The sequence below is a fragment of the Euprymna scolopes genome, chromosome 6, assembly GCF_053919585.1.
Source record: "Euprymna scolopes isolate OS-2025 chromosome 6, ASM5391958v1, whole genome shotgun sequence".
Taxonomy (NCBI): domain Eukaryota; kingdom Metazoa; phylum Mollusca; class Cephalopoda; order Sepiida; family Sepiolidae; genus Euprymna; species Euprymna scolopes.
This window is the reverse complement of record NC_136487.1, coordinates 30,527,983-30,552,023: the sequence shown is the minus strand read 5'-3', so window position 1 is coordinate 30,552,023 and position 24,041 is coordinate 30,527,983. Positions and strand designations below refer to the sequence as shown.

General features: G+C 33.8%; 1 protein-coding gene across 1 annotated transcript in view; it reads left to right on the top strand.

The window, feature by feature from the left end:
* The window catches only part of LOC145277602 (polyunsaturated fatty acid 5-lipoxygenase-like), a 220,071-nt gene that overhangs the window by 133,575 nt on the left and 62,455 nt on the right, over positions 1-24,041 (top strand). Inside the window, exons 3-7 of the mRNA XM_080129121.1 lie at positions 6,471-6,515; positions 17,955-18,083; positions 20,236-20,333; positions 23,184-23,316; positions 23,880-23,975. Coding sequence (XP_079985247.1) covers positions 6,471-6,515; positions 17,955-18,083; positions 20,236-20,333; positions 23,184-23,316; positions 23,880-23,975 — 501 coding nt within the window. The remainder of the gene's footprint in view (positions 1-6,470; positions 6,516-17,954; positions 18,084-20,235; positions 20,334-23,183; positions 23,317-23,879; positions 23,976-24,041) is intronic.

The following is a 24,041-nucleotide window of genomic DNA, read 5'->3' as shown; positions in this document are numbered from 1 at the left end:
CACGGTGAACCGCAGCAAAGGGTCACATAACTTTCGACTCTAGAAACACATTCAGGCGAGTCTGTAGAGACAACTCAACAAAACAAAACAAACGAAATACATGATTGCATGCCACAATAACTAACCGCTCTTCTTTTCTTTATAATTTATTTTTATTTGTGCCTTAAATTGTATATGGAATAATGTATCAACAAAAATCGCCTGTTTTTTTTTTTATTAACAATCCGCAAATGCACTTCTAAACTCTATGCCGTCATCTTGCAAAATATTCCTCCAATGAAAATAAAAATAAAAACAAGTTTAACGAGTGTTTGATCTCCCTTGATAATTAGTGTTGGACTGATAAAGAGCGAGAATAGTACAACGAATGTGACACATTACAATTATAACAGCCTCGTTGTGGATGGCTGGGTTTATGCCGCCTCCAGAAAAAGACAGACAATAGATGTTTTTAATCCCCTTTGTCAAAGGAGTAATTAACTTTTATCTGACTTTAAACAATACACACACAGACACAGACACACACAGACACACACACACACACACACATATATACATATAAAAGGTTGGTGCAAAAATAATATCGTTTTTATCATATATATATATACATATATATATATATATATATATATATATATATTTAAAGTGATGGTTGTGTAGTTCCAACGAGAGAAAATATGTATATTTAAAAGAGTGTAGCCATCAACAATTGTGGTTTTTTTTAAGGTTTTCATCATATCAACCGTTGGAGACAGAATGTCTGAGAACACACATCACTCTGAAAAACACATTTAGTATCAGCGGGGGTAAAAATAACTTTTTAAACTCCCATTTTAAAGAAAAACATTTTACGAAAACATCTGAAGAGAGCACACCCTAAGCTCGAAACGCGTTATAAAAATATTTTAAAATAAAAATATGACGAAAACCTTTAAATAAAAACCACAATTGTTGATGGCTACACTCTTTTAAATATATATATATATATATATATATATATATATATATATATATATATATACACGTTAAAAACCGACATTATTTTTGCACCAATCTAATATATATATATGAGAGAGAAGGAGAGAGAAAGAGGCGGGAAAAGAGAGGGAGATCGATGGAGGGGAATTTTATTTATCGAGTAATAACAACCAGCCGTTCATTATCTGTGCTTAATAAAAGGTTATTTTTTGATGGACCTTTATTTGTTTCTATGTGTATTGCCAACTTCATATATTCATATTTCACTAGCTGGAGGTGAGAGGGGCGCCCAAAATTGCCGGTCATAAAATACATCTCTATATATTTTTATTCATGCAGATTTCCTATTTCTTATAATAGAGCCAATTCTAATATATATAGTACTGACTCTAAAAGTAAAATAAAATGACTTGGGTAACATCAGCTAGACTCCAAAGCAAAACATTTAACGCTCCAGCCGCGTTCGCTACCGCTTGACCCGACAGATAAATAAGGAAGTTATAAAATTAACCGACTTTTAGAATTAGTTTACGCATGAGGAATCTAAAAGATATATCGGCAAACCTTTTGATTTTGCCGACATTTCTATTAGTTTTTGCGCTATTATGTTTGCATTTGCCGAGTTCTCTATGCGTTATTCATCCACCCAAACAAATATTTCACCTGTGATAAACCATCCGAAGTGTATGATTACTATTTCCTGCGTTTTTAGAGTGTTATCCTACCAGCAGTTTAAGAGTTTATCGGCTAAAGATTCACACATAGATAGACAGACACACATACATACATCTACTGTTTTATTGCTATAAATTTACAAGTTTTGAATTGGTTTTCTCGTTTTGGTTGTTTTACCTTGTATCGAAGTGTACCTCGTTCTTAGGCGCACATGATTCTACCTAAAAAAAAACTATAAGCCTGACTCTTCTATCAGACCCATCTCTCCCAACGCTTAGCTATAATTAGTAAAATATTTCTTGACAGAATATTATAAGAAAAATGATAATAAGAGGGATATGAATGCATTGTTAACAGACTTATTTACTTGGGGGTCACCATTTATCAAGGCCCATTAATAAGTGTTAGGATGATGGTAAGGCAACATGATCAGTTATGGTGGAAATTGGGTAGGTCTAATTATTTAAAAGGATGGCTCAACATGCACTCATTTACATTAAATTTAAAAAACGACTATATTACAGTTAGTTGGGAAGCAACCCCATATTATTGTGTCCCACAATTGGAAAGTTCTAGGAAAGAGACTTTGGTGAAGGAATTTTTTCTCAGTTATAGGCACATAGAGAAAGTGAAGGTATTGCTGAAAGTTGTAGCTACACGAATATTTGTCCCGAATGTTTTACAAGAGGGAGCATAGATTGAATCTCAGTCGAGCATCTATCATAAAAGTAATAACAGAACAAAGATAGTCTCGCAACTTCTCGTCTGTAAGAAAGACGTTCAGCTTTCTACTTTTTATTTATTTATTTTTTTAAATGTAACTGATCTTTGAAAACAATCTACATCGGTGACGCAAAGGTAAAAATATTCCACAATTCCAATACTTTTATTGTCATCGAAATCGCCCATTTTTCAATTAAATCGATTGATTACCTAAGTTGTGTACAAGAAGGAAGCTTCACATGCCTCCCCACCATGACTTAGTCCACAATACATATCGGTGTACATTGCACCTGCCATTGCATACAGCAGATTTAACCGACATAAGTTCTGTACAAACGGACAAAAGTTTATAGAAGCTAGAAGTAACTGTAAGAAAGAAATAGTAACAGCTAAGAGAAAATATATCGAAACCCCCAGAAACCTCGCCGAAGCACAAAAATTAGGAACCTGTGATTTCTAGAACATCTACAAAAGCGTAGTAAATAATGAGCAATCAACAATTCCCCCACTATCCAACAATCATGACGTTGTTTGCACGGCAACCGAGAAGGATAACATGCTCACCAGTCGATTTGCTTCAAATTCCACATTGGACCCAGCAAACCACTCCTTCCCTTACTTTCCTTTGCGGACAAACTCTACACGAGATGATCTAAAAAATAACCTCGTCTCAGGTGCATGCTGAGGTTGTTCCAGTTCTCCCCCAGCTTTACAACAAATGCCTTAACGAATCTTGCTTACCTGGCTGCTGGAAAACGGTCGTCACATTCCATGAGCGATGTTTCTGACAAAGGGAGATGAATTGCTATTTCCTAAGTCAAAATCTGTCCAGGTAACACTTATTTTTATCATTTCATCGACAAATAGTATTTTATTTTATTTCTTTGTTTTTAGCTCCTAACATGAAATGGCTTTACGTCTTGTCTGATTTTAAATGATGGAACATGTGTTATGGATATTAATGTTACTTAGGACGGGTATTCTTTCTCTAACACACTCCTATACACACGCTCACACACGCGCGCACACACACGCTCACGCGCACACACATACACACACACACACACACACACACACACACACACACACATATATATATATACATTAGTAGGGAGACCCGAGGTCGCTCGGGATTGAATGATGATCACAGAATGTTCCACTCCCCCGCTATGACTATCCACAATACATTGTATTCTACATTGCACTGTAAAGCACCTACTGCTGATCTTATAAAATTATTTTTTATGTATAATGGCTTTAATAAAATTTTTTAAATGAAAAATTCAATTATCATGCTTCAATTGTGCTCTAAACAGAAACATTAATTTCGAACGTACTCCTGTCATATTAAAGAACCTATTGTTGATTTTATATGCCGGGCGTTTCTGCTTGTGTCGTAATAAAACTTCTCAAATGAACTTGTGATATTAATTTGTATAAGATGTTCACTTTAGTCAAAATCGCCTCTTCCTTCTTTTATCGGATTATTTCGATTATCGAAACTTATCAAAGACATTCAGATACCAACCCCTGCATAAGAACACTACCAGATACATAAAGTACATTTATTTGAAATTTCATAAAAATCGGCCCATCCGTTTCGCAGTCCATAAGAAACTTAGACACAAAGTTTCTTATATATATATATATATACACATATATATATATATATATATATATATATATATATATATATATATATATATATACATATATATAAAATGTGTGTGTGTGTGTGTGTGTAAGATGTCAAGTGGAGTTTGCTTGTGAACTGATAAGGTTGCTAATATCAAAAAAGTTTCAATTGAAATTATTGAAAAATAGTAGAACAGGAAAATGTCCACTTATTCTCCTGACAAAATGTAAGAAAGAAACCCTTATTATAAAAATACATAGATAAATAAAAATAAGCATATAATTGAATTTTCGTCTGACTATATAAAATGATTATTACTTACAGAGTTCAAATCTACTCAACAGAATTAGATAGCATTCACCATAAGGCACCCATGAGATCGCTTACGCGTCATAAGTGTGCGTCATATGTAACTATTACTGGTAATACTAAAGCGTAACAATATTTTTAAAAAATAATGGATGACACTCAAAGTCTCCATATTGTTTAGAACTGCATTAAATTCAGGGGGAAAAGTTTAATTTGCTATTGTTTCTATGCTGCTCAGATTATAAAATATGTTATTTTATAGTCTGTCAAACGCAGCTATCTTGTTAGTATCTGACTTTGTATTTGACAAGACAGTATTTGTGCAGAATTTGAACCAGGTGTAACTAACCGTCCGCTCGGATTTGCTCAGAACATGATATCATGCACTCGGGGTTGACTGCAATCTGACGTAAGACGCCGATCAGCCAATCAATGTGCGGCAACAGAGCAAACAATATGGGGGGATATTGGGGAAAAAAGTCAATAAATTAAGTAAACAACGCCCCCTCAAACAACAGTTTCTAACAACTTCATCCGAGAAGAATATATTTTTTATGGTGATTTTATTATTTTTTAATGTTTTCTGCAGTATTTCCCTGTGTTGTTACGCTTTGATAATCGGCGAAGCTTGGCGAAAGCTGGCGATTGACCTCATGTTCCGGCATAGCAGATGGCTATGGTTCAAATTATGCATAAGTACCGACAAGACATATCCTGCATTTTTGCTCTTGTGTAGGAGTGTTAGGTTTCATTCTGTTTTGTTTGGATAAGATAAATCCGTTTAGTATTGTCCAAAAAACTTATTTCCGGTTACAATTAGATAAAGTCTAGTGTGTTCTGAGTAATTTACACTAAAAAAAAAAGAAACAAAATTAAAGCAACCTTATAATTTAGTGGTTCTATTAAATTATAACTTTTCTTCTTTTAACATTATATGCAACTTTGAGGAAAATTTTACTAGTAAAAAATACTTATAAACTCTAAAATAGTGTTTTATTCAGACTGCTGTTTTCCCTTTGAATGTTATTTTCACAACGTTTTGGCCGCTGTAACGTTCTGTTTTGTTAAGGTGTTTCTTGTCCAACTAAGGCATCATTCTGTCAAACTCGGGAATCTGTACGGTTTTTTAAACGAAACCCTTTATTGAATTAACGAGCGTAACATCTATTTGTTCCATCAGTCATAGCCAAGCTGAAATCTTAAGTAATCGCAATAACACTCTTCTTATCGCCCGTACTAAAGATTGAACCTCCAACCCCCAGAAGAGTATCATTTCATATTGAATTTTCCGTATGCTTTATCCGTTACGCCACGGAAGATGAATACATTATTCCGAATAATTCAAATGATACAAATTAACAATCGACATCTAAAAAATAAAAACAGAAGCATAATACAATGACAGTTTCAAAAGTAATGCCTCCTATTTTTATTCCACCCGAATGGATCAGAGGTAATTGCAAATGGCATTGGTATAATTACTTAACATGTGTATCCATAACCTGAACGTTTCATCTCTCTGTTTCAGATATTGACGGTTTGAGACTCTAAAAAACACTCCTTGTCATGAACTTACGTCAGAAGCAGATATGCGTCATTTAATTTCTGGCAAAAGTGTATTGAGAATGGTGGTGACTATGAAGAAAATAAATTTTAGAAAACAAGACGTCATTTTAATGGTACCACTCCTGTCTTCATAGGTTTTCATCCTTTTGAGTTAAAAAAAGGAGGCTTTATTTTTTAAATTTCTTTTGCATGATTAAACCCACTCTAGTTGCTCATGCGCAGCCATCGTCCATCGCACAAAAGTCACTCGTTTTAATGGTAACACTCCCGTTTTCGTATATCTCTAACTTTTTGAGTTAAAACCAAAATACCTTTTGAACAACTATCGTATCCAAAATATTGGTCAGCGTTTTATATAATTTCGGGTGAAGTGCGTTTGCAATGTCGGGTGTGTCATGAAAAGAGCAAAGTTATAAAGTCACTACTACTACTACTACTACTACTGCTGCTGCTGCTGCTACTGTTGTTTCTACTACTACTACTACTACTTCTAATACTGCTGCTACTACTTCTATTATGATGTATTTTATAGTTCATGTATGAAACGTCCATTTTAAATCCATATATTCCTTCTCATTTTCAGGCGAAACAATTGCCCACAGATGAACAGTTTTCCTTTGAATATAAGGTAATTATGATATTAATTGTTTTTGAAATTTTTATACCATTACAAGTAAGGAAGGGTGTAGTTTAATGATAAACTCTCTTATTATTGACTAGCCGCATTTGTGTCCGGAATTGCCCGAGTGGAATATGAAAGAATTATTTAACTACAAAAAACTCATATTTTTGTCCTTGCAATAAATTGAAATACGGAAACATTACTTAATTTCTTATGAATAAATTTTTCGTAAAATAAAATAAAGTACGAAACCAGTATGTAATGTTTTAGAATATATTTCGTGCTGTTCTTTTAAACTTAAAATGAAACTAAGCGTATAGTAAGGGTAAGAAAACAGGTTAGTTAGTATTGTGTGGATTGTTCGCGAAAATTCATTATCGTCTCTTGTACGTGTCTAAACTCGGGTATTTTCCATTATTATCATGTTTTTTTTGTGTGAAGTGGTCGGTCTTTTCATAATTTGTTGGACTCCAATAAACGTTTAAAGCATGGAAAATTAAACAAAATATATAAACTTGCCCTTTTTCTGTTGTTCTTGGCCTTCGGGCCCGGATCAAAGTGTAGTATCTGTTCTGTAGATGCTGCACTTAAGATAATTTGTACTAGTCAATGGAGGAGAAACTCTCTATACTGGGACAATTATTATTTTTGGTAACCAGAGTGTCCCCTTTTTGCCTACTTTTAGAGGAGCTGGTTTTTACCTCACATTAAAAACGGCGTTGTGCCTAATTTGCTTTGGCGAGGAAGCAAATAAATACAATAAATCTCTCCATTTCTATTAAAGACAAAAAACTAATTCACATGAGTAAAAGACACCCCAGTCTAATTTTTTCGACCGAAAATTGAAAAAAAATAACAGTCGATTATACATGTTGATTTACCTCTAACTGGGCAAGAAGTTAGTGCTTGTTACTATCAAGATTTTTACAGAGGACTTTTCCTCCATATGAAAATATAAAGTATTTACTTTTGTGTTATTTTTTTTTCTGATACTTTTTTCAGGCTCTTTACATGTAATCGAAAAAGTCAAATGTAAAGTGTTTTAGGTATTAAACTATATAAGAAAATAAGTAAATGCAACCTTTTCAATTAAGAAGAAAGAATCACTATTAAGCTTAATTAAAATAAGCGTAAAATTTAACGACGCTAAAATTGAAAAAAATAAACAAAACCTTTGAGGAAAGGCCGCCATGTTGGACGAATGAAGACGACTATTGTTGTTTCCTTTATATTAACGAAAAAATGAGTATCCAATTTTGCAAAAGAATAATTACTCATTAATTATGGCATTCAAAATGCAAATCAGTCATTAATCATTATCAGTCAATCATGGATTTGAAATAGAAAAAAAAGAATATTTGAAAAAATGGTAAATATCAGATTTTTAATTAAAAAGAAAGTAAAAATTGTAAGTTTAATGAATTAAGCCTGAAACGTTAAATATTTGAAAATTCTAATAAAAAATAATCCGGGAGAAAATAGAGATATTTATTCAATTATTAATCCGATTTCAACCTGGTGGTTCACTTCACCCGGGGTATCCTTGTTTCATAATAATGGCTGCACTTATTGCTTTTCGGGTATAAATATATTTTAAACTATAATTGCGAGCTAATAATGTTCGTTTTATTGTTAATTGAAGTTTTTTTGGCATAAACTTGGTTTGAATAATAAATAAAATAACGTTTAAGTAGGTTTATAGTTGTTGATAAATGTCGCTCAACTTTCATAAAGATACTAACAATACATGTCATTGTTTTCTGTTTATTTAAACGTAACCAATAAACCTGTCGTAAATAAAAACAGAAAATTTACAGAATGTTTCAGAAAAATGAACCCATAATAATTACAACGAATGCCCTTTTTGTGCTTGCCGTATCTTGAAAGAAATTAACTCAAATAGACGGCGTTCGTTTTATATTTAAATCACAAATTCCGTAGGCAAGGAATAAAATAAAACTCCTATGTCATTTTTGTTTTTATAAAGATTAATTATTAAATTAACTCCTAAATACAATATTTGCTATTAAGCAGTAAAGTTAAATGAAAAAAAAAACACATGTAATTTTCCTTCTTTTTTTTTTCAACAACGCAGTCGCGTGAACAGTTCGTTCGAAAAAAAAAGCTTTTTCAACACACGATTGCCCCTTTTTCTCTCTTTCCTCTTTCTTTTTCTATCGGTCAGTGAGCGGGGGTGATGCAGCGTGATTATAGGGCACTCATACTCAACTCATGACAACAGCTGCTCTCAACTCAAAAACCCGCTGAGCAACAAAATCACACTCTTTCAATGTTGAGGTCCCAAAATGTCGGAAAGGTTTCTACTCAAATAGCTTCTTCCCTAGAACAGCTAGATTTTGAAATTCTGTTCCTGCTGCCTGCTTCCCAAACTCTACTGATACGCAGAAGTTGAAATGCAACGTAAAACAACATCTTGATCTTTCGTAGGTATAGTCATAATAAGTAGCCTTTTACGTTTTGTTTGGTAAAAAAAAGCTCGCTCCTGCACACCTTCTTATAGGAAGGTAACGGAATGAATCCGACGAGGTCTGGGGTTTCATTCAGCCAATCCACCCTCTTAACGTCAAAATTAAATTCGCCCCGATTGGCGCAACCATTGGAAATGATCTCCGGATTGTCAAGCGTAGACAAAACAATCGTGAATACTACCAGACGCCATGCAATGGGTTCCTCCACAAAACGCTATTATTATTAAATACTATTTTTAATGTTCAAATTAGCTCACCCGAAGTCGTTTTCCTTATTTGAGTCACAAATCAAACAACATGGCAATTAGGAATTGCCCGGGATTTCTTATATAATAACAAAACTCTAATTCTGCTCTATTTAACCATTATTGATGTAAATTTCGACCATCATAGGTGATTGGGTTACATAAGTTAAAGCAGCACACTGGCCCCAAAAGTATATAATAGACACAACTAATGGCGAAATGTACACTATGAAAGTATGCAAACAACTGTATCTTGAACACCCTGACAAATGGTGCAAACACCAAGCGGTAACAGTACTTAAAAACATAAATTATAAAATTTCCTGAAACATGGGAGTATAAACTGATAAACTCATTTACTCAAGGAGAACGTTTGTTATAATAATCAACACGAAGGAAACATCCTGCCAGATTATAGATTTTGCCGTCTCAGCAGCTCACGGTGTACATGAGAAGCTAAGCAAATACACGAAAATAGCCATAGAGTTGAAAAAGATAGGAACATGAAGAAAGTCAAGATGACAACAATAATCGTAAGAGCGCGAGTTAGAATCCCGAAAAACTTCGACAAAAATGGGAGAGATTGAAATCAGAAGGAGGGCTTAGACGATACAACTGATAGTCATAATGAAAACGGCTGAAATTTCCGGGAAAAACATCGAGTGCAAAGACTAATTCACATCAACTACATACGCTTACCGGACACATAGAAATTGGAACAGATTTTTTAAAAAAGATAGAGTAACACTACATAGTACTAAAAAAAAAAAAATGAAAAAAAAACTTAATTACCTCTCCTCATAAATAGAAGAGAAACATTTTTGTGTCGACATCTACTGACACCACACTAAGAAGAAGAAGAAGAAGAAGAAGAAGAGAGGAGTACTAACAAGACCTTTACTGGGTATGAGTGAAGGAACTGAGGCGTTGGAAATGCTTGTGTCTACCAAAATACCAGTCAAATCCAATGATTATTGCCAGCGAGAAGTCAATGTATTTACAAAGGTTACTAACAGATTAAGAGTACAGGAAAACTAGGGAGACTTGTTGTCACCCGGACTCCAGGGTACACTATCGATTGCTATTAGTGGGAAATCTCTGATGATTAATTTTGAGTGAAATAATAATAATAATAATAATAATAATAATAATAATAATAATAATAACAACAACAACATTAAAAACTCCAAATTTGATGATATTTTAGTTAGCATATAATTATTACCTCTAGTACTAACCAGATAAATAGATTAGAAATAGGAAACCTTGCCATAAAAATCTGAAAACACAATATAACGTCTAAAAAAAGCTTCAAGTGTTTTATATTTATATGAAAACCGCGGTTTAAATACATACATTCTCTCTTTTTTTCTTGCAAACACACACACACACACACACACACACACACACACACACACACACATATATATATATATATATATATATATATATATATATATATATATATATACAGGGTGTCCATAAAGTCCGTGTGCACTTTAAAAATTTATAACTTTATTTGTATTTGCAATAGAAATAATCTGTAAAATGGATTTGAAAGAAGTAAATCTACATTTTTTAAGCTTTTATTGAAATTTTATTTAACTTTACACATGCCCTCCATCATTAGCAATACAAAGGGTTATATGATTTTGCAGTTCACGAAAAACATTTGCCAAATGATTTATAGTAATGCCTATAGTTATTCTTACTTTCAAATCTCCCAATGAACTAGGTTTGATTGCATACACAATTGTTTTCACATGTCCCCATAAAAAATCTAATGGAGTCAAATCTGGCGAACGTGGAGGCCAATGAAATGGTCCACCCCTTCCGATCCATTTGTTAGGAAATTCCTGATTTAGAAACTGTCTAACACACCGAGCAAAGTGACAAGGAGCTTCATCTTGTTGAAACACTGTATCTTCTTTCAAGTTTAATTGTTCAAGTTGCGGAATAAAGTAATTCTGCAACATATCTAAGTAGCTGTCACTGTTAATAACACGATCTTCAAAAAAATATGGCCCTATGATTCGATTTATTCTCAAAGCACACCACACATTAGCTTTAAGAGAATCCCTTTCATGTTCAACAGTTTCATTTGGGTTTTCAGTTCCCCAAATTCGGCAATTATGCCTGTTGACCTTGCCACTAATGTGAAATGTTGCTTCATCAGAAAACAGTAAATTACTCACAAATGCATCATCATTGCAAAGTTTTTCATTGAACTGGTGACAGAATGTTAGCCGTGCATAATAATCCTCTTCTAACAACTGTTGGTGTAATTGAATTTTGTAAGCTTTCATATGAAGTTTTGCCCGTAGAATCTTATGCACAGTAGACTTTGACAGTCCGAGCTCCAATGATGCCCGTCTTACAGACTTTCTTGGACTCGAGGTAAAGGATTCTTCTATGGAAGCAACACTTTCGCCACTGACACATGACCTTCCAGACCGTGGTTTTTCATGGACAGAGCCTGTCTCTTTAAATTTTTTCATCCATTTAACAATGGTGTTCCTATGAGACGCTTTTTTTTATTGTATTCAATTCTAAACTTTCTTTCTACAGCAATAGTAGATTTCAATTCAGCCAACCAAAGGACACAGTTTACTTTTTCCTCAATTGAAGCCATGGGATCAAATTGATTCTGAAAAACAAAAGAAAAAATCGTTACGAATTTTGTGGTAGAAAATTATTCAATAACTATACTTAAAACAAGATACATGAAACTTTATAACATTTTTTACAGATTATTTCTATCGCAAATACAAATGAAGTTATACATTTTTTAAAGTGCACACGAACTTTATGGACACCCTGTATATATATATATATATATATATATATATATATATATATATATATATATATAGTCATCGACATACAGTCCTGTTTCGTTGTATCACAACTCATCAGTGCCGCTAGATTAGCATCTCTCCCAAGCCAAAGATTGAATCTAGAACCGTCGTGTTGACAGTCGACAGTTCTCCCACTCGACCATGGAATCGCCGCCCGTAAATAACTCGTCGTAATGTCTATTTTAAATAGACACCCGCCACCGTATATATATATATATATATATATATATATATATATATATATATATATATATTAGTCATTGGAGGCCTATTCGGCATCATCTCAATTTTTCGCGCAGGAAGTTGTCGAGATGCTTGAAAAAGTGATAATCGATTGGCGAGAGGTTCGGTGAATATGGGGGATGAGGCAGAGTCGTGTAGCTCAATTCGTTCAGCTTCTGCAATATCAGTTGTGAACCATGCGGTGAGCGTTGTCCCAAAAGAGAATTAGTTAATTCATATTGACCAGTCTCGGGCACATTCGTTGAAGTTTTTGGTGCATTTCGTCAATTTCTCGGCAGTACTTCGCCATAATCGTTTCGCCCGGAAAAGAGGCTGCGATGGATAAGACCGGCCGCAGACCACCAAACAGTCCCCATAACCCTTTTTTGGTGCAATTTCGTCTTCATCTTCGAGGCTATCGTAACCATTGCGAAATATCTTAAACCAGCGTTGTGCCACACGTTCGTTAGTGGTTCCTGGGCCAAACGCATCATTAATATCAGAAGCTGTCTTGGTAGCTTTTTGGTTTAGTTTGAACTGAAACAAGAAAATCGTGCGGATTGAATTGTGCGCATTGTGGAAAAGCCTCCAAAAGTGAATGAAGAGATTGGAAAAGTAACGAATAACACGATTCGATAAAGCAAACATCTTTTTCTTTTTTTTTTTTACATGGAGTTCACCACTTATCAAGGCCCAATGACCACTCAGGGATAAGGGTTATTGTGTGTACAGTAATCAAAGGGATAGTGTAGCAATAGTATTGGAGAATTGGTAAGGTGTCATTACTTAGGGGGGCGGTTCATCAGGAATTTGTTTGTGTTGGACTTGAAGACATCCAGGCTGAATTCGGGAGGGAAACAGGCTCCAATATGATATATAAACTGACTATAAATATACATGAATAAATTCAGAAACTATATATAAAAGTAACACTTCTCTATCATTAAGTCATTTCTCTCAGATAGGCTCATAAGAGTATTGGTTGATGGGCAGAAATCAGAGGCCCACAGTATTAATGCTGGAGTCCCTAAGGGGTCCATACCGGCCCAACTCTCTTCCTGATCTACATCAATGATCTCCCAAAACACATACTAAAATCTTTCGTTGACACCTATGCTGATGACACGACCATCTATGGCAACACATCAAATTCACTCTCCCCTGATCTTGAGCGCATGGTACAGTGGGGAAAGAGGTGGCTGCATCTAAGACCAAGCTCCTATCTCTACATCATAAACGCTCTGATCCCCATCTGGCATCAATTGAAATGGAGGCCCCAGGCTTTGATAAGCTCCTGGGTTTGACCTTTACACCTGATCTTAAATGGAACACATACATCAAGTCTGTTGCCAAGGTTGCTGGGAAAATGGTGGGATTCTTTTACCGCTACAGAAGATATCTCACTAATGATGCAATTCTCTATCTATATAAGAGCCAAGTACGTCGAAAGATGGAGTACTGCTGCCATATATGGGCAGGGGCTGCTAAAAACAGCCTATCCTGCCTTGACAGAGTACAAAATAGACTCCGTGGCTTGGTGGAGGATGCCCTTTTCTCTACCCTGCAACCTCTTTCCCATAGAAGAGACGTAGCGAGCCTGCCATTGTTCTATCGCTATTTCCATGGCAGGTGCTCGTCTGAGCTCGATTCTCGGGTCCCCCCTCGCCAATCTTTTTAAAAAAACACCCGACTAGCTGAAACCACCGTCAATAATTTTCCCCACTCCCTATCTGTGCCTAACTCAAAACGTAGATACCATGAACAAAGCTTCTTTCTTAGAACTGCACGCCTGTGGAACTCTGTTCCGCTTGCCTGTTTCCCTCCCGACTTCAACCTGGATGTCTTCAAGTCCAACACAAACAAATTCCTGATGAACCGCACCCCTAAGTAATGGCACCCTACAAATTCTCCAATACTATTGCTACACTATCCCTTTGACTAATGTTCACACAATAACCCTTATCCCCGAGTGTCCATTGGGCCTTGATAAGTTATGAACGCCATGTAAAAAAAAACAAAAAAAACACACACACATGTGAGAAAATGGTATTGCTTTTTCACCAACGTAATATATGTACAGCCATAGGCATAACTATGGAGCACCAATGAAAAATCGTAATTATGATTCAAACTTCTACGTATATTTAATGGCTAGGAATAATGGAGTAAACAGTAATAAATATATTTTAACAACAATTATTATTCGGCATGTCCTCCTTTCGTTTTTATAACAACTATTATTCGTTTTTGGCAAAATTGTTGAAGAATCTATTTTCTGCCACTCTTTATAAAGTTTGGCGTGTAATTCTTTTTGATGAACATTTGTGCATTCTCACTTTTTTCCCTGGATGGCGCCGCAAAGTTTCAATGGAATTTAAGTCTGGGATTGAGGGGGCCACTTTATTACTGTAATCCGTTTTTTTTATTTTTCTCAAACCAACCCATCGAAACTTTTGACGTATGGGATGGGGCATTGTATTGTTGAAAGATTATATCACTTGAAATGTTATTGTAAAATATTTTAATCAAAGAGGTTTGGTAAACCTGTTCCAGCATGTTAGTATAAATTGTGGAATTTATTCTCTTCTCACATGTGTACAACAGTCGAGTGCCTGAAAGACCATGCAGCCTTAAACCATTAAGATTCCTGCCCAAAATTTGACAGTTGTTATCAAACAAACTAGATTAAATGCTCTGACGAATTGCAAGCACTTGTGCCCCCTAGACGTGAATACCCCCGTCAAACCCGACAAGCAGTCAAATCACACCCCTTCACAGTAGAGATCCCTAGATGCAAGAGAGCCTTCTAATCCAGTAGTTTCTTCCCCAGAACAGCTAGACTTTGGAATTCCATTCCGGGTCCCTGCTTCCACGACTGTACTGACATGCAGAAGTTCAAGTGCAACGTAAACCGACATCTTGCTGCCCAACTTCCTACACAATACCCCTGATGCTTATGTACCTGATAGTAGCCCCCTACAACAAAGTGGCAATGTGCCTTGTTTGGGCTAAAAATGCAAAAAAAATGCATCCCATTCCTACAGAGAATATAAACCGCTCTAGGGATGCAAAAAGTTTGATGAAAAATATATAATTTGCTACAATTTTTGAATACATGGTATGGATATGTATTCACATAACTTTTTCAATTGCTCCTTTAAAAGTTTAGCAAATAGAAGCTGTTAACTTACCTCGTCAGACCAAACAATTTTGACCCAATCAGGTGTCCATTTTACATGTTTTTTTTTTCAAATTCCAATCGTTTTTTGTTGGCCCGAGATACGTATGGCTTCTTCCTTGCTTGGCACCCTTTTAATCTTGCTTCGAATTACTTTCTTCTTACTGTTCGAGCTGATATGTTTTAAGAACTTTTCTTCCTATCTGCAAAGGATGCTCTTTTCAAAGATGTCTTCGCCGGTGATTGTAGACATTTTACGGCCTTGACCTTTTCTGTTTTTGAAAGACTTTGTTTCCTTGCACATTTTAATCGTTGTTTGAATTCCTTTCCCTGAAAATTCCATCTTCCTGACAATTTCTACCTGAAAATATCCTTAACCACATAAAGCAACAATCTGTGCACTTTGTTGGAGGCATTTTTAATTAAATATACCATATAGCACTGGCAGGAATCGAATATTATCTGTAAAATAAGAAACAAATTTTAGTATGATAATAAATCAGTTTGAATTTAATATGAAACTCAGTTAAAACACCCGAAAGAGCCTTTAAAGCAAGTAAATACTACAATCTACTGTTAAATATTTTACATTTGCTGTCAATAGTTCACTGTATAATTCTTAACTTTTAAATGCGTTCTTTTAACTATTGTCTAACTTTTAATCTATTATCTAAGTTTTTTTTATAGGTGCTCCATAATTTTGACCATGGTTGTATATATGTCTGAAAATGATAACTTAAAAATGTTTTTTCAATTTTCAGTCCAGACAAAGCGCAGTGCCACTTTGAAGTAGGGGACTACTATCGGGGACATAAGTTGCAGAGGTATTATGAAGGGAGATAAGTAGCAAAATGTCTGTTCACATTACACTTGAACTTCTGCATGTCAGTACAGTTGGGAAAGCAGAATCGCGGAAGGGAGTTCCAAAGTCTAGCAGTTCTGGAGAAGAGACTATTGGATTAAAAGGCTTTCTTACACCTAGGGATCTCTACTATGAAGGGGAGGGATCCAGCTGCTTGTCGGGTTTGTCGGGGGTATTCACGTCGAGGGGGTACAAGTGCTGGTAGTTCGTCATTGTATTCACCATTAAAGTACTTGTAGAACAGGCAGAGGGATGCAACATTTCGTTGATGGGACAGAGGCTGAAGCCTAGATGATAGTTCAGGACCTATCAAGTTAGCGACTCTCTTTTGAACCCTTTCAAAGAGTGACAGACAATTAGCAGATGCACCGACCCAAATGTGACAACAATACTCCATACATGGCCGAATGTGGCCTTATAAAAGTACAGGATACTTTCAGGCGTAATAGAACAAAAATAAAGTATGTCTCCATGGAGATGAATTTGTATTCTTTGAACTGTGAACAAAACAGATTTCACACTTGGTTAAGATCAGCGCTTTGTCTATTCTTATATTTCATTCCTTTTTCGGTTGAGTAGAATGGTTCATACTTTTTCTCAAGTGTTTATATATTTCTGAAAACAAAGAAGACGTCTTACTGTTCAAAACTATAAAATCTATTTTTCTAGGGAAAATTACATCTATTCTTTACTAGCAGGCCGCCCAGCGCTGCCCGGTCGTGAAATACGCATAAATATTATATTTTAATTTACACAGAAAATGGGACATGTACATACTAGTATTATATTTTTTCTAAACAGTTCACTACTTGTAAGTAAAAAAAAAAATTAGTCGAGCTGAGATTGAAACCAAAACCTAAAGACAGTGAATTAAGTACGTAACGATTAGACTAAATTGACACGAGGTGTTTTTCAACCTATCTATTCTTAACATAAGGAAGCTATCATATTTCTCGACCGCGCATGCGTATTCGTGAAACAGTTGAGAAACAGATAAAAATCCGATCACTTGCACGTACAATTTTTTAAAACTTTAACTCCTTAACAGCATTTTTCCGGGTAAAAACGGATCAAAACGTTTTCCATATTTTTGAATGCCCGATATACAAAATTGCAAATCTTAGATAAAAAAAATCCTTGAGTATATACGTCCTCACATACATTCTCACTTTGATATATACATAGATTATGCAATAAATAAAGAAATAAACAAACTCGTGTTCATTCTGAATAAGCTACTCCTAATGAGTTCTTGTGTTAAGTTTTATGTTGATCTTTGCAGTGTTTGTGAAAGAATAAAAGAATGAACGAATTATTTCTGTCAATGCAAATTAAAAGGTGAATGAATCAGCTAAAATGGTAAGTTATGTAGGCCATCTTTTCTATTTAAAACGTTCGGATAAAAACTTAAGTGTGCATACGCAAAGAAAATCTGACTGATCGATCGAGTCTCTTATAAAGATTTCAATACACATCTTAACTCATATGTGTCTACAAACTAGCGAGTTTGCTGTTTCAAACAGAAGCGAAACATTCGAATAAGTGTCTGATATAAACATGTAATATTTGAATGTCTTTTCTTCTAACACAGTGGAGCATAGTGAAGTTGAAAGCCCGACTCATCGCAACAGGGAAACTTGTTAACATCAAAGCTGGGAACTGGATGAGCTTTGTCGACTTATTTAACGTTTACACAAGCAACACCTTCAAGAAACCAAAGGTAGGTACATTTCTATTGTTAGTAATTATTTCTTGAAAGCGGAAAACTAAAGAAAAGCGGAGCAAAAATTATATTAAAAACCATACTAGGTGAAATGCGGGAGATGAAACGAATTAATGTTTTTTTTTTTTAAATAGTTTATAGCATAAACAATGTAAGAAAATAATAACACAAATGAATATATTAATATACATATATATATATATTATATATATATATATAAATAATATTTAGAAAAATGCATTAATTATACTGATACGAAATAATAAATGCATTAAAACATTAGTTAAAGACTAAAAAGCGAGAGCTGTTGCCATTAACTTATACTAAAATGTATAAAAATCTGATAAATTCTGTCCGCTTACACAAAGACGCCAAGAACATAGTGTCAGAAACTAATTATAGGTTTACTAAAAGAAATTGTTACTAAATTAGACTTTGTAGTTTGCCGATACAATGATTGCATGCCCCCTTAAAAGTTCATCGAAAAAAAATTCTTCATTTAAACCCATAGCAAAAGAAAGAAAATGAAAGAAATTCATCTCTTCAGAAAACATATTTACAAACGTACCAGATGAAACGAGGTAAACGCTTGTATGATTATTTCTATTTTATTACGTACATAATGTAATGAACTAATTACACAAATCTCCGATGATTAGAAGAATAAATTCGCACAGGCTTGAAATATACGCAGATACAGATTTGTGACGGACAGCATTGTGATTACCTCTAGCAGAACAATTAAATCCAGAACACAATCCGTTGAAAATTAAAAAAAAAAAAATGATATTAAAAATAAATACATTAATAATACGAATAGATAAAATGCTTTAAAACGCTCGTTAAAGGCTAAAAGGACAACATTACTAACTTATCTCAAACCGAATAAGCTATCTGATAAATTATGTCATCTGGTGTAAAGCAAGTTAAAGCAACAGTAATAAAATCAATTATATGTCTTACTAAAAAAATCTGTGACTAAAACGCTTAAATTCACAGCCACAAAGATTTTATGTTTTGTAAAATTCATAAGAAAAATGTCAAACTAAGATCCATATTATCTTTGATAAAATTCTGATCAGAACTCCTTGGTCCAATGATCCATAGATATGATGTAACCTGTTTATGTAACTTTCGCATTTCCGGTTATTTTGGGTTTGTTGACGGGTTGCAGTCAGGTCTAGATAATTCTTCCGACTAATGGGACGGTCTATTTTTTTAAATTCGAGATATAAGCCATATAGTCTATAACTTAAGGTTGATTTTGCGATTTTATCTTTTCGTAATGAACTTTGCATTAAAAACCAAAGATATTGCACTACAATATCGAGGTTGCCTCTAATTAATTCGGAAATATGATCTTATTCCGAAGCGAGGGGTGTAAATCACAAACTGTGTAGCTATTTACTCCTCTATGTGCTATATGTTAGATGTTTGTGCCTAATATTTATTGGCTTTGAAAACTTCTGTTTGCTAGGATTAGCATGGAATGCACGTTGTGCCATTAAGTATATGATAACGTGCTTTAGGATTTCACATTTTGGATTCTGTATATCCAATGACAAATTTTTGCCTCTCTCTTAACTTTCAATGTTTTTTTTAAAATGTTGTTATTTGCATAATTATTGTATTTTATATGTATTTATTTTCACCAGCATTTTTCTCTTTTCCGTGATTCTTATATTTTTGTTACAGACGATTGTGTATGATCAAATGCTGGTTGACGAGCTTTACGAGACAGATTTCTGCTTATTTCATTTAAATACATCTTTAACTAGTTATCATTTTTTAAAAATTATTATTATTATTATTATTATTATTATTATTATTATTATTATTATTGTTATTATTATTTACTCACTAGTAGTCACACAGGTCATCATCAAAGATTTCTTTTTGAGAACAACTGGTGGGGTTCTTTGGAGTCTGAGTAACAATACGTCTCCCCATATTTCCATTACTCTCCACGTCTTTCCATAACCTTTGAAGATGAATTTGCGTCATCGCAACAGATGTTACCATTGCTTTCTCGTTGAAGGTGACCATTGGTCTTCACTGGAAATATAATTAAAATTAAATTTCTTCTGTAGTTGTATATTTGAGATCGATTTACATGACTATTTTCTTTATCTTTTTTTTTCTTTTGCAGGGTGTGCACAGTTGGAAAAATGATTTGATGTTTGGTATACAGAGACTGGCCGGCTGCAATCCAAATCTCATCCAAATTTGCCGACAAATACCAGAAAAGTAAGTTCACAGAACAACCAAATCTCGCCGGCTTATAAGCATTCTTACATCAGTTAAGGCAAATTTTCATCAAGTATCAAAAACTATTACACATATTAAATAAACTAACATTATATCTTATACGTGTTCTATAGACTTCTTAAGATGGCGACCGATCTGTATGAAATGCACATGATCAATACCGGCGTGAACTTCCGGTACATTGTCACCATTATGTCTTTTTTTTTTTGAATATCTTGTACTACCACTTTCAAGAGATGCTTCATTCCCTATGTTAACCATTAACGTATTTTCAATAGTAAGGTACGTTAGATTCTTAGGTTCTGCATCATAAATTAGTTTAGTAGAAATATTAATGCCTTTGCGCTTCATAGATACATTCTGGGTCCAGTTCTCTTCCTCATCTTCATCAACGATATCCCTAAACGCATTTTAAGATTATAAGTCAACATTTATGTAGATGACGCAAGCATTAATTACAACAATTTGGAGAACATTAATAATAAATATCTCTCTGATTCTCTCTCTTCTGATAAATGGCACAGTATACAATACGGGAAAAATGTGGTCGGTTGTTTTTAAAGTGTCTAAAATCAAGTTTGTTTCTCATAACAACGAACGCTCGGATCCGCACTTTGCCCCAACTGAAATCGATGAAGCTCTTCTTGAAAAAGCCGCCTACTTTTATGAGGTTGTCAGACTCACCTTCAGTTAAAACTTGAATTGGAAGACGTAAATGAAATATGTTGCTAAAAAATGATCGAATTCTTCCAATACCCTAATTAGTACCTCACGACTGACACAATTGCAACAGAGCGGGGGCGCGCATGTGCAAAAGTCAAATTGTGTACGAAGAAATAGACTATAAAAAGAGCGTGTGCACAGACCGGCAATCACGTCAGATATGTGGGTGACGTCATAACCATATATATGGAGAGCATGATATATATATATATATATATATATATATATATAGTATGATATATATATATAACATGATATATATATAGCCTGATATATATATATAACATGATATATATAGCCTGATATATATATATAACATGATATATATATATATAGCCTGATATATATATATAGCATGATATATATATATCATGATATATATATATCATGATATATATATTATATATATATATATATATATATTATATATATTATTCTCTATGTATACACAAACATAATAAGATATTAGCAGAATCACTCGATGATACCAGCATAAAGTGTGGGACAGTATCATATGCAATATCATTTTAAAGAGAGTTTATATTAACAGAAACTCTTCATATGATCATGCAGATATATCTTATCCACTGAGCTATTTAAATAAATGCTTATACTTACGAATAAATTATTTGTATTGCGTAACATATTAGAAAATAAACGCCTTTACGTAGAAGTCAGAGACGAATAACTAATTACTTTTTGTTTGCAAACAAATGTTACAGGTGGATATGCTTATATTTAAGGTATTATCTCTAGTATATTTCGGTTTTAGACAGAGATAATCAGATAGACAGAGATGCTCTTTATTTTATATGTGCAGTGTGATATAAGTATATATAAAACCATAAAGAAAGGTCGAGAAAAATGGAGTGAGAAGAAGAAGGGGAGAGAGGGAGAGATAGACAGAGGAAGAGCCGTTACATAATAAATATATTAAAATTCTTCGCTTACATTTTACTATATTATTAAAACGACACAAATATTCTTTGAGTTTGTATAATTTGATTTTAAAAACATCGAGGGTAAGAATCAAAACGGCACACTACATGTTTTCAATTTGATACATTTCCAACTAAATAATTCATATATTTGCTGTTTACTTGTAAAATCACACTCATAAAATCGGAATTCTTGTCTGGGGAAATTGAAAGAAGTCGGCCAGCTAGGCTTGTGTTCGAGATTGTGACTTCCTATTACTTGAGCACTCTTAGGTCGTCTTTATTAAACGTTTAGTTTCATTAATGTAAAAAATTTCCTTCAATGTTTCTTGCTAATGGAGTCAAAGGCGACTTCGTGGCGGGGTTCGAATCCTTCAACCAGCGTTGACCGTTATCTCCTGCGCTGATGATTGCACAAGCATGAAACACTAATGTCTATAAGTATAAAATAATTATTTATAATTTATAATTATATATATATAATTATATATACATATATATGTATGTATATATATGTATGCATATATATATATATATATATATATATATATATATATATATATATATATATATAGTCATCCACATACAGTACTGTTTCGCTGTCTCACAGCTTATCAATGTGGCTAGACAAGCAACTACTCCAAGCCAGGATCGTATATATATATATATATATATATATATATATATATATATATATGTATATATATATTTATATATATATATATATATATGTATATGTTATCGGTATTTATTTCTATAATGCTCAAAACGTGAATAGAGCTTAATATTGATAGGAAAATATATCTTTAACAAGTAAGCGAGGCAGAAACATTCATATTACATTCCAAACTGCCAGTACTTAGAAGAAATCCATAACTGCCGGAAACAATATAAAATCTTTCTCCTCCTAAAGTAATTGCCATAAAATGATATATAAATCCATACTTAGTTCTATGAAGTAGAGATGGATTCATACTCTGTATAAAGAGAAAGTAACTTTATTACAGCGCTTTCTAAATATGACGCGATATGTTATTCCTAAACGATCACTCATCTAAAGCATTGACTAGTCTCAATGTGTCTTACTTTTATTGATCCGACGAATATTTATATGTTTTAATGTTGTAACATAAAACATGTTTTTTTTTTTACTTTTGACAATTCACAGACTTGGAGTGGATGATAAGATGCTTGAATCCCAGTTGGAAGGTTTGACAATAGAGCAAGCAATTGCTGCAAAACGATTATTTTATACAGACATAGAGATTATGGACAATATCAAACATAAACCGGGATTCGAGGTACGTTTTAATTTTCATCATCGTAAAAGGTCAATATAGTTAACTCTTTATTAGGGAAAATAATAATAATCGGTTTCAGAAAGATGCTTTTATGCAGAACAAATTTATTGAGGTTTTTATTTAGACTTATCCAGTGTAAATTGTATACTTAAACATGGCCCTCGATTTCCTATAAGCTTGTTACTTGGTTGTTTTCTTTGCTACAAAGGCAGTGTTAGATGCAATATCGGTTTTTGATGTGAACTAAATCCAACTTCACAAAAAAGGCCAATCTGAATCGGAACAAAACTAAATAAATGTTTTCAGTTTAGAAGAATCTCCTCCACACTGACCGAGAACAGAAAATAAAACTATAGTATCAGAATAGATATTACACTTCATTTAACCTTGTGTTTCTTCTGCTCATCACAGGACAACGGTATTTGCATAAGAAACGTAGCTATCTTTTTTTATAGCTTTGTATGTAGTTGATATATTTTGTTTCAAACTAAAAGAAAATTGCTTCATTCCATGGAGACGATGTTATGTCATATTCATCATGAAGCTTTTATTCGTATTTTTAGGTATGCGCTCCTATAGCTTTGTTTTTCCTAGATAAAGACAAACAGTTGATACCAATTGCAATTCAGCTTCAACAGAAAAAAGGTCCAGACAATCCGGTGAGTACTATATATTTCGCTTCAACTATAATTAATTATTTATTCAAAGAATGGTGCCAATTGCAA